Source organism: Callithrix jacchus, chromosome 2 (assembly GCF_049354715.1).
Source record: "Callithrix jacchus isolate 240 chromosome 2, calJac240_pri, whole genome shotgun sequence".
NCBI classification, from domain to species: Eukaryota; Metazoa; Chordata; class Mammalia; order Primates; family Cebidae; genus Callithrix; species Callithrix jacchus.
The window spans coordinates 163789552-163802534 of NC_133503.1; the positions used below are offsets into that span (position 1 = coordinate 163789552).

At 36.7% G+C, this 12983-nt stretch overlaps 1 protein-coding gene across 9 annotated transcripts in view; it reads left to right on the plus strand.

The window, feature by feature from the left end:
• OXCT1 (3-oxoacid CoA-transferase 1) overlaps positions 1–12983 on the plus strand; it is a 142776-nt gene that overhangs the window by 53744 nt on the left and 76049 nt on the right. For all 9 annotated transcript variants that reach the window (XR_013532663.1, XR_013532666.1, XR_013532662.1 and 6 more), the window contains exon 8: positions 12050–12157. Coding sequence is in view for 3 of the 9 variants with exons in the window: in XM_035291619.3 (XP_035147510.1) it covers positions 12050–12157 (108 nt within the window). In the remaining 6 variants the exon portion in view is untranslated. The remainder of the gene's footprint in view (positions 1–12049; positions 12158–12983) is intronic.

Here is a 12983-nt window from a genome sequence, read left to right on the forward strand (position 1 = left end):
GATGGTTTTATTTGAAAAATTAGCTGCTTTCTTTTTTTCTTAAACAAGTTACTCTTCAAATCTTTTTGTTTCAAGAATAAAGCTAAAAAAGGCATCTTAAAGTCATGGCTTATATAAATAATTTAAGTAAGAAATGTGACAAAATGTTATAAACATGATTCATTGACCCCTTTGTTACTTTTTGTCTTACAAATGCATTTTTGCATGTATTACTATAGTTTAAGCATGTAGCATATGGCAGCCTCCTAAAATTAGAACATATGCAAATATGTGGCCTTTTATGAGGCCCCTTGAAAATCCAGGTGCATAACCAAAAATTAATAAAAGCGAGAGAAGGTAATTGCCAATGTGTTAAATCTCTTTCTGGTGAGAAGTCACAATAATCAGAAGAAAACTGCCCCAGCAGCATTAGCTAAGGTGAACTCTCTTGTGAATTTTTTGAAGTACAAAGGATATCATATTTCCTTTTATGTTCAGGTTAGCTGTTACCATTTCTGATAGCTTTTCCAAAATAAGGTTCCGCATTCCGTGGAATAAAAATTTTGAACTTCTGATGCAGTGCTTTTTTTTCTGTGTACCCTAGGTCCTTTGACAGGTAACACATCCCCTCATCCTCTCATGAGATCACATCCTTCCCTACCCTTTACCCTTGACATTCCTCCTGCCTAGAATGTTTTCCCTGTTCTTTTTGTGGCTGATTTTCTACCTCGTCAGTGGAATGTTCCCTCTATTATAGCACTTATTTTCATGTTTTATTGTGATTCTCTGTTTACCTGTCTTCTCCATGAAACTGTGAGCATCTTGTAGGACCTTGTCTTACTCATCTCTGTAGTCCCAGCATGTAACACAATGCCTGGGACATAATAGCTGCTCATTAAATGATATTTGAGTCATTGAGTAAGCAGGTTCAAAACATACACAACACTTTGCAGACTTAGAAATGTTCTACAGATTTTACTTGATTAACATCATTATCCTGCCATGATCTAAAAAACAAAAATGTCTTATGTTCAGTTGTTCTTCCTGATGGCGTTATATTTGAGGCCATTGTCAGTCCTATATTGAGAGACTTGATAACGTGCCACCAACTGTTCTGTGATTCCCTTCCTTATTACTGTGACTAGCTTCCTCTGACTTCTCTGGGATCATTTTATCTCAAGGTGTGCCTTTTAATGCTGGTTGGAATAGTGTGTTCCATTCAGTAAGCTTGTATTACTCTGCAAAAGGAGAATAAGCCATATGGTAGTTACCTAGTCATACAAAGGGTTATAAAGTAATAAATTAGCAAATCAACTGGTATTGTAAATTCAACACCCTGTTTGGTCAAGAAAGAATGGTCACAGCAAGTACACATGTACAGAGGAATATTGAAGGTACGCTGAGTGGCATGGAATTAAAATTACGTTTTGCATTTAACAGATATGCTTAGTAAGATGGCATTAATCTAGAGTATTCAATATCCAGAATAATTACAAAGATACTACACAATAATGTGCATACTTTATGGTCTTGTAATAGAATAGGAACTGCTATAGACTTAACAATCATGCAAGTGCTGGGAAGAACATTAGGCTTCATTTAAAGTTTAACTTTTTCATTTAAAAGATGAAATGACCTTAGGTGATTCATGTAAGAACCCAGTATTAGATGTTAGGACTGAAATTAGAAATCTGTGTCTTCTCACTTCAAATCCAGTACTTTCTTTATGTCATACTGTCTTCTTTTTTTTTTAACTATAGGAAAGCTCAGTGAAATACATGGCATTAGAATCATATGGACTAAAATATCCCTAACTAAATATTGACATCAATAAATTGCTGTTCTTTATCAACCATTCCTACTCTTTTTTTAATCATCATACTTAACTTTACAAATATGGTGTTGAGTTTTGGGATGAGTTTATATGCCAGGAAGACATTTTGGATTTGGGACTGTGATCACAATCACCTTTACTCATGGTAGGTTTCAGTCACTGTCTAAATGATGGCTACTGTCAACCTTAAATAATGAGATTCAGAAGATATGAATAAGTATAGAGTTTGAGTATAGTCTAAGGGTTTCACACAAGAGACACTCTAAATAACTCTGGTTAACATTCCAACATTGAAAAGTTGAGGTTTCACTCACAGAGGCAGAGAAATTCTAGCAGGACTACAATATTTTCCATATGAGATCAGATCATATGTTGTGATTTGACTCAAGGAAGATTAGTTTATTACCCCATGAGGAGGGGTAATGATCTGAAGGAGGTCTCATTTCTAGTGCTGTTTGGTCTTTCTAATTATTTAAAGGAAAAAAAGGCAGAAGTTGCAGCTGCATGCCAAGTGACTCAGGCTGCGTAGCCACACTCCTCAAAGCTCAGAATGATTTAAAATTCCAACAGCTTTAAGTTTGAATTATGTAGTTTAACACCACAGTTAAGGCTGGCCCTGCTTTCCCAGTGATGACTAGATGCCGAGATTCAGTGAGTTAGAAAATCCTGGAACCAAGTAGTGCCAGCAGTAAAACTGATTGAGCCTCTCCTTACTTGTACTAAGAGAAGAGCCATTTGATCATAATGCTAAAGTCATAGTTGAAATGTGATAAATATGTTTGACTTTCTTTAAGAATTAAAGGTCTAGTTTGGAAAACTGAACCACAGAGAGGAAGAAATATTTTGCTTTAAAGTATATTTTTGCATTTTATATCTACCTCATATAAATCAGGGAAAACAAACATGGCATCTTAATTTTCTTAGTGAAATATGTAGGATTCTACTCTGCTTACTGCTCTATTGAAATAAAAACGTGGAGAGCATTTGAAAGATCAAATGAATAAAGTAAAGCTCTCCTAATGCACATGCTAAACAATTTTAAATTTAGGGACTATTGAGTCATCCTCATGCTGAATTCAAATCAAATCTGTTACATTTAGCAGCCATTAACTGTGTTCTGGAAATGCTAGGGTTTAACCCAATCCTATTTTGCAGTTTATGTGTTAAGTATTGTGTTCCTGCATTATAAAGTGCTTCAGGGATGATTAACAGCTTCAGATTGAAGGAAATAGTCTTAGAGTAACATTTTAAAGTTTAGTTGGCATTAATTATCAATAGGCAGCCTTTCTGTAGCTGTAAAAACCCAACACAAACCTTTTCTCTCCCTGTTTCTCTATAACTCTCTTCACTAAAAAATGTTCCTCGTTTAATTCTATTAATTGTATTATGTCTCCCTGTTTTCCTTGGGGTATATGATAATGGTGTAATTTTTAAAAACTATTATAGATAAAACTGGTGCTTTGAATGAACATGTTAGAAGTATTTTAATTCCTTTGGGTGGATGTATTCATTTTAATTATTTCTCTGGATTTCCTACAGTCCTAATAAAATTTCTTTTTTTAAAAAAAGATATGACAAATGAAATGTGACTATTTAGAATATTGCCTGAATGTTATTGAAGCAGGAGCGGCCACAAGAAACAGACCTCTCAGGACACTGAACTAGGAAGGAAGAGGTGATTTATTCGGCCAGGAGCAAGGCGACATAGTTGTCTCACAGCCAGGCTCATCTAACAAAGAGAAGCTCTGCCTTTATGTAGGCTTACAACTCTAGATATTACATGTGAAAGGGTCTTGGGTTAACAGTTTTAGAAATTACATGTGAAAGGGTCTTGGTCGATGGAGTAAGCTTGGGGTGGGGGTTTGATCTTGTTTAATTAAAAACAATGCCTTCTGGAAAGATTCCCCTATACTATGCCTGCTATCTATAGGAAGGTGATTAAGGATGCACGGGTTGGCCAGCCTTTTCTTCTGTTGAAATGCAGTGTGGAAGTCAAGGGGGTTGGTGATCTTAGATGCTTGGGTCTCTTTCCTCATTATTAAGTCACATATTAAGAGAAGATTGGCATTTCTAGGCAAATAAAAAATGTTCTCAGCTGGGCATAGTAGTGCATTCCTGTAATCCCCGTTACTCAGGAGGCTGAAGCAGGAGACTCACTTGAGCCCAGGAATTTGAGACAAGCCTGGACAACACAATGAGATCTCGTCTCAAGAAGTAAAATAAAATAAAAATAAAAATAAGTGTTAGTCTAGTCCATGCTGGTATTTTGCTATTTTGGCTTGTTTTTAGAGTTAGTGGAAATGAAAATACTTGCCTTAAACTGTCTTCCATTTTTTAAAAAACAATTCTTCCACATTACAGAAACTATTGGGATGGTTCTTGAAGTAACATTTCTGCTTTTTTCAGATCAATATGGGTCAGAAGTTGTATAATATAAGGATTTAATACATACGCTATTAATTTTGCTGCTAGTCAGTTTTAACAAGTTGAGTTATCTCAGATAAAGCTTTTACTCTAGAGTTCAAACTGCTTTATCCATTTTTCACATCCTGTGTTTTAAAATGAGACATTGTAGGGAAGAAGGACTGTTTTTGTTTTGTAATGAGAGACATTAGGTTGAAGGTGCTATCACCAGCTCTGAGGCTAGATGACAAACAGAAAGGAAGACTTTTGGTGTTTGGAGGTATCTATCATGTAATAATCTTTGTGCTGGTGGTTAGCTAAACCCTTCTATTTGCTTTTCGGAAAACTATTAGGCTGGGCATTTGACAATATTAACTTTGATGCCTGCAGTTCACTGAGTTAACCGGTTCATTTTATTTCCCTAATCAGTAGAGATCATTTTCTGTCTTCATTGAATTAGCTATTCTTTCTGGCCTTGGATCAGTTTCCAATTGGATAAATGTGCTATTTAGTTTTTATCTGTTTTTTTCCCCCAAAGATGATTTAAAATAGCTTATGAGACATAAATATACATGATAGCATCAACTAGGAACAGAGCAATAAGAATGAAAAGTTATGGCACAACTGTACAGTGGCTCTAGGGTTGGACTACAAATTGATACTGTAATGACAAACATGAGTGAGGCCTGAGATGTCAAATAAAAATCAAAGTATTTCCTTAGTTAGTAGTACATAGAAAACTAATGATCAGATGAGATACAACTATTGTTGCTACTACCAGACAGTTTTACGTCAGGCACTATGCTTTAATGGTAGGAAAGAACTCATTTGATTCCAAGAAAGAAAAACAAACTCTTTATGACTGTGTTATAAAGATAATTGGTTTGTTCTAGGGGCATACCATTCTTGGAGCATTTAGAAGAGTGGTTCGACTCCTTGAATATGGTTTTTGTTATCTCTTTTGGTAACTACTACGAGGCATGAGCCTCAGATTATTTTCTCTATTAGACAAAGGGATACACCTAAACCCTTGCCCCTTAACTATAATGCTGACTTCCTTGCCTTCATTTAAAGCCTTGTAAAGGTGTTGATAGAACAGGATAGGACAAACACATCAAACCATTAGAGCAGAGATCTGGGCTGGAGCTGGGGATGGGGGTGGATGGATGTCTGTGGACCAATTCTGTGGAATCTTACAAAGGATTTTATAGGTAAAGAAATCTTTGTGTATGTGAATTGACTCATGAGATTCTTAAAGTAGTACATGTACCCTCAAAAGTTAAAAACCACAGGGTGGGTGTGGTGGCTCATGCCTGTAACCCAAGCACTTTGGGAGGCTGAGGTAGGTGGATCATGAGATCAGGAGTTTGAGACCAGCTGGGCCAAGATGGTGTAAATCCCATCTCTACTACAGATAAAAAGAATTAGCCAAGCAGGTTAATTAGGTAGCAAGTGCCTATAATCCCAGCTTCTCGGGAGGCTGAGGCAGAGAATTGCTTGAACCGGGAGGTGGAGGTTGCAGTGAGCCAAGGTCACACCCCTGCACTCCTGCTTGGGTGACAGAGCAAGAGAGACTCCATCTCAAAAAACAAACAAACAAACGAAAAAACCACAGCACTGAAGGCATCACCCTAAGGCTTTGTCAAGCCGCCATATACCTTTGGTTCTTCAAGTATTTGTCCACCTATCTGTATACCAGAGCAGACACCTTTTCTGTTTTCTTCCTTGCCAAATCTAGTAGGTGCTTAATTTGTAGTTGTTGATTTAAAGTGAATGAGCCCACCTCACATTTTCCTGCTATGTGTTTAAGACTCCTATGTGGAGGACTGGGTCAGAGGCTCTGTAAAACCACACACTGTGCTTTTCTCTTGACCTACCTGTGTTCTAGCCTGATCACAAATTAATGAAGTTCATTTTGCATGACTTGATTTGAGGGGAGATTTAGACTGCTGTCCAATTGTTTTCTCTATTTATGGCCATCTAGACCATGCATTTAATCATCTATTCTAGAATACTGTTGTAGATTGAGCCCTCCTTTTGAAAAGGAGTATATTTGCCTCTTAGCTGACACCTCTACCATTTTTCTCTTGATTGTAATTCTGTGATCACATCTTCAGGTTCATTAAGGGCCCCGGGATATAGATGTTGTGGGTCTACTCTATTTGGAATTGAATTTCTCCTTAATCATACTAGCTCTACTTTCTTTCTCCCTGGTGAAGTCAGAAACAAAATGAAATTGAACTGCTCTATTTTTTCCTGTCTTCTGCTCAAGTTGTAGTGATTATCATTTTCAAATTCTCCAGCAGCAGCAGCAGCAACAACAAAATCACCCTAGGAGCCAGCCTTTCATTATCTTGAGCATTTTGAGGAGTCCTTATCTCATTCTGACTTTGTATCTTTTCATAGACATCTTAAGGTTTTATGACTTCTATTTGTCCTAGGTCATACATGTATCTTTTGTGATAGCTCTTATTAAATATGAAGAAACACAAATTAGGCATGTCGTTTCTTTATTCCTCATCAAGATGACCCATCTTCATATTGTCAGAATGGAAGTTTTATGATCCTCATATCTTTCATAAGCCCATTTGTCATTTTGAGTTTCTGACCACTTGATCCTGCTTCTCTTTTCACTGAACTTACTGAAATCTTTTCTTCAAAGACCAGGATAAATTTCTGTGCATGTTTAGGATTCACTTCCTGGTCTATTTCCAATTCCAATTTGCATCGTCATTTTTTTCTCAAGATTTGTCAAGATGTCATTTCTACTTCACCAAGCAATTTATTCTTATTGGTTAGAAGTCCAGAATCTTGGTTTCTGTCACTGTTTTATTCTGACAGATAGAAATGGTCAGAAGGCAATACAGAGTTATCAGCAGACTATGATGAGTAGAAGATGTTCAAATAATTGGCATGTCTTATTTGAGCCAATTGTTATGTTACCACTTCTATTACAAATGTCTTACATCTTTGGGCATTATATGACCATCAGTATGATATTCTTTCTCCTTTTAAACTCACTTTAAATATTCCTTAACACATATCATGCCTAGGTCTGCAGCATCCCACGTATATGCATATTTTCTTGACAGAGCATGCTTTTTTATTAAGTTTATTTTCACTGGACATTGTGGAATGTGTGTTAGCGTGAGACCCAATCTACCCGGTTTCAATAACAACTATGCAATTGTATGTACCACCATTTTTAAGGTTGCAAATTCATTGGTAGCCACTCATTATTTCAGTCTTTGTGTATTTCTTTTTTTTTTTTTTTTTTTTTTTTTTTGAGACGGAGTTTCGCTCTCGTTACCCAGGCTGGAGTGCAATGGTGCGATCTCGGCTCACCGCAACCTCCGCCCCCTGGGTTCAGGCAATTCTCCTGCCTCAGCCTCCTGAGTAGCTGGGATTACAGGCATGCGCCACCGTGCCCAGCTAATTTTTTGTAATTTTTAGTAGAGACAGGGTTTCACCATGTTGACCAGGATGGTCTCGATCTGTTGACCTCGTGATCCACCCGCCTCGGCCTCCCAAAGTGCTGGGATTACAGGCTTGAGCCACCGCGCCCGGCCTGTGTATTTCTTTATAGCCATCTAAGACCATATGTGTCTGTCCCTGGCCCTTTTAGTTTTCACACTGTTTTCTTCTGTGTTTTTGTACTGGTCCTATAATTCCTCAGCATGAAGCCTAAGAATATATTCACTTTCTTGCACCTTTGGATTTCTTCTCTACATTTGGATCTTTTCTCTTCATTTGGATCTTTGAGAAAGATGCCTTACATGATGACTGCCCCTTTCTCTACATTGCCTCTTGTTTAAAACATTATTTTATTGATACATAATAGATGTGTATATTTTCAGAGTACCTGTGATAATTTGATATATTCATATAACAAAGATCAAATCAGGTTAATTGGGGTATCCATTACCTTAAATATTTATCGACTCTTTATGCTGGGAACATTCAAATTATTCTCTTTTAGCTACTTTGAGAGGTACAATAGATTATTAACTATAGATGTCCTACTGATCTATTGAACATGAGTTCTTATTCATTTTACTCATTCTCTGGGTTAAATTAGCATCCAGAGCACATCTGCATCTCACTTGTAACTGCTTTATTTTTCTCTCTCTTTTGAAGTTAGTGTTTCTCATAATTCTAGACATTATTGCTTGTTGTTTGATTTTTTTTTCTTTTTTTTGCAAAAGCAGCATGTTTCTCTTAAACTTTTTTGAAACTTAAAATGAGTCGGGAAGAAAGCCTGGAATGTGAGTCTTCCCCTCTCTCCCCCTCAACAGTCCTTACTTTGTATCACAGAGTTTTGCAGGTGTGTAACATTTTTCACTAACACCATTTAGAGTTGGGCCCATTTTTGTATCTATAACATATTGAGGTTGTCATTAAAATAAAATAAAAATGAGGACGTTATTGCCTTTCAGCTCCTCTTTTCCCTTACCCGAGTTATAAATAATGTTTGCCAAGCAATCACAAACACATTGTCATCAGGGATGAATTCTTATCCTTCTCCAAGCTTTAAAATAAGTTTTCAGAGTTATAAAGTAGGAAGGGTGCAGGACAGAGAAAGCAACCTTTTAAAACAAAGTTCAAATCCATAACAATGAACATTTCCTAGCCTCTATTTTTCTGTTAATGACTGAAGACACGCACCAATTAGACAAGCTTCAAATGTCTGGATTTCTGGTTGTAGCAAGTGGTGGGACATGCACACTGTTCATCGTGTCATGGAGAAGTCCAGTTTGTTCTTAGCTACGGTGCTTCCATCTCAGTCTTGGCTGAGGACACTTACATCTGCCCATTGCTTCGCCCTGAGGCTTTTTCTTTGCCCTTTATTCTGTCTTGCCCACTTCTAACTTCAAGAGGAAAACTGCCACCTTTAGTAAGGAATCTGGGGGTCCTTTATTTTTCTGTTTTTCCTAACCAGCTCATTTTAGTCATCATTTTCTCATGAGGTTTTCCATTAACACTTATGTTATCACCTGATCTCACCAGACTTTTTAATCCTCCCGTTGCTTCTTTCTTATTGTTCTCAAGATCATACAAACTGGCACTGAAGGCAGGCCCTTCAATAGCTAGCGTTAAGATAGTTCTACCTCTTTTGATTTTTTTTAAACCCTTTTCACAGATTGTCTGAAAACATGTTTTCTTCCTTTAGTTTGTACTTCAAATATTTTCTTTGTTAGCTATTAACTCTGCTAACCAACTCTGAGAAAGCTTTGATTTTTGTATAGACATTTTCAATACTGTTGAGTGTTGTTATTTTGACAAATGCTGCACATGCATTTTCTACAGTATGAAAGCCATTCATATTAAGGTGACAAAACATGGAACTATTTATGTTTAGCTGGATTCCTGCTTGTCAGAGTTGTTTTGCCAAGACATATTCATTCTGTTAGTTCTGAGAGTTATGATGTAATTGCCCTTGGTAATGAAGCTTTGTCTTGATTTGGTGTTTTCTGTTGAAACATTTTTTGATGGAATCAAAAGAAAATAGTGACTGGTTTCCTTCCATCAGCATTTTCAGTTGAAGTGAGCAATACTGATATTTTTTCTGCCTTTTTTATTATGTTCCTTGTCCCTGCTAGAAGGTGAGGCAGGAGGACCAATTAGGAAGCAGCTGTCACAATTGTAGCAAGATTTTTGAGGGCCTGACCTTTTGGAACAATATTAGGCATGAAAAATAACTCGTATTATTATTTTCAAATATGCAGTTAAGAAGGGTTGCCTTAGTTTAGTTTATAATGTTGTAACTGCTTTTAGAGTTTAGAAACTTCAGTTTTTCTTAGCACCTCTATTTTCTTTTTAGCATGCCCTCTTTGGTACGTGTCTAATTGTGGGATTTATCACATGCCCCAGTTATGATTTCCTAGTTTTAGAAACTTAGGGTTTATTGCATCTTTTGAAAAAAATAATATTGTGGGTTTCCCCTTTTGATTATAAAAGGAAAACAAAAATAACTTATACTGTTACCCACAGATAACAATTACTAGCATTTCTGTGTGTTTCCTTTTATTTTCTGTAGGTATATAAGTAATTGTCTATGCCAAAGTGCATTTCTATAAATTTTTATTTACTTATACAAAATCTTGCATTTTATGAAACATACAATTATGAGATATCATTAAATATTATGAGTACATAATATTGATTAATCACACGGATACACCATGTTTATTTGATAATTTCCCTATTGTTGACCATTAAAGTTGCTTTTAATTTATTTTTATAATAAATTCTGTGGTTAGTATTTTCATGAATAACAAATCTTCATGTCTATCCTCAGGATACTAGATTAATGTATAAAGACATCTTTAAAGTCAAGAACTTCTTCGAAGGCTAAAACTGAATATATAAAGGTGTGAATGAGCCCTAATGGCTGAAAGTCCCAGCCAGTTGAAGAGGTAGCAGTAGTGCTTAGCTGCTCTGCATTCCCTGCCTCCACCTTGAATAGAAAATACTGGAGCATAGAGAAGTTTCAAGGGGAGGGCATAGAGTGCAGTGGCAAGGGGTATTTGGCCCTCCTTCCCCTGTCTCCTTACTTTTTCCCAGGTGCCTCTCTACTCAGGAGTTTAACTTGAATGCCAACATGTTTTCTGACCTTTCCTTGGAGTTTTTGTTTGATTTTTGTCAAAATTTTTCGGTTTACCAAAGAAGATAGTTTTTAGCCACCATGTCCTTGTCTTTTTCAGCTCCTTGTGAGCACTGCACAATAAGTAAAATGTCTTCTGTAAGCCCTAGTATTCTTGCACTCACTGTAGGAGGAGCCTAGTGAAGACATATAGTAGTAGAACAGCATAAGAAGGGCTACTTAACCTCACAGATTTCCAGATTTCACCGAATAGTTTAGGAAACAAAATTAATACAGCTCTTCTTGTATAAGTCAGTTCATGGAAGCAAACAATTATTTGCTTTGGATACTGTATCTGTTAAGCTAGTACTCAACAACTTAAAGGTGTGTGTGTGTGTGTGTGTGCGCGCGCACGCGTGTACGTGCGTGTCACCAGAAAGTTATTTTTTGATCACAACAATGTTAAGTTTAGTTTTTCTTGATCCTGGTTATTCTGAACTATTTTATGTTGATGGGAAAATTGTCTTTTAAATAAATTCTAAAAAAGCAGACTAATGTGGGGTCATTTCATATTGCTATGATACGAACTTATTCACAGTGAATGACTTTGATTCTAATTAAATTGTGTATTTCTAGTTATTAATTAATATTTCAGTTTTGAAGTTTCCATATTGGAATTAATTATCGGTCTTTAAATAAATTATTTCAGCAATTGAAGTTGTATCACGATCCTAGGGAGCTAACAAGAATGATTTTCAACTGTTACAAATAGCATTTGTATCTATATTTAAAAAGCTCTTCAATTGACCAAGCAGATGTTATTACAGATTTTTGTCTTCGATATGATAAATTTCCCATTAATTTAAAAAATCTGTGTTTAAGGACTGTGATGTCAAGTTTTGCATAGTTGAGCTGCAATTTGTGAAAGTTCAAGCAGCTGTACTGACAAACCATTTGACAGATTTGTAACCGAGACTCCTTTAAGCAAAGACTAACTTCTGGAGCTTTATGGTCTGTAATTTATGTTCAGACACATGCATTTGAATTTCTTCTCTTTTGTGGGTCCAGGAGGTGTGATAGACATTACCCATGTACATATACATACATAGATACATGTACATATTCTGTCATATATTTTTACATGCTGTGTCCAGCCTAAGTTGTATGTGAAGATGCATATACTTTTAAAAAAATTAAAAATGTTCATGTTAATCTTTCGCTAACTTTGAAAGAAATTTCTCTTTGTCTAGGTTGAAGAAATCGTGGATATTGGAGCATTTGCTCCAGAAGATATCCATATTCCACAGATTTATGTACATCGCCTTATAAAGGGAGAAAAATACGAAAAAAGAATTGAGGTAATTGTCTTAGCTGCTCTATCAGTATTTATGGATCCAGTTACAGAGACAATGTGTCCCTGGGGCCATTCCAGATGATGGGGAACTGGAGCTGAGCCGAAAGTCTGGTTTTGGATCTTAGCAAGAGCTTCTTATGTCTCTGTCATTGTGGAGACATAATGGTCTATGCCTCTGTGCACCCTAACAGTGCCTTGTCATCACAAGGTATTTATCACATATCATGAGATTCTCTAGGCTGTGTGTACCAGCTTCTACTGTCCTAATTTATGATGTATAGTTTTTCTGTCTGTCTTAGAGGGGAGATTAGAATAATGATGTCTTTGGTGGCTTTACCCCTGCTGGAGTCTTATCTTAATGTTTGGTTTTTCAGAATTGTCTATCTTGAAGGTGCTTTGCACTTTTCTGGAGTGCAGAATGTCATTCCAATTAGCTTTGGGCTGTGGGTAGCTGGTGCGTATGAGACTGTGGCAAGGAGTGTAGGTGCCAGGAGCACTGAAAGTATTGTAAAGCCAATGTGTTATTCCCATTTGCGTTGCTATAAAGGAATACCTGAGACTGTGTAGGTTATAAAGAAGTTTATTTGGCTCACAGTTTTATGGACTATACATGAAGCATGGCCCCAGCATCTGCTTCTGGTCAGGACCTCTGGAAGCTTTTACGCAGAGCAGAAGGCAAGGGGAAGCAGGCATGTCACATTGTGAGAGATAGAGAGAAGGTGCCAAGCTCCTTTAGACAATAAGCTCTTGTGAAAACTAACAGAGTAAGAACTTTCCAAGGGGATGTCACTAAGCCAGTTCATAAGAGATCTGCCCTCATGATCCAGTAG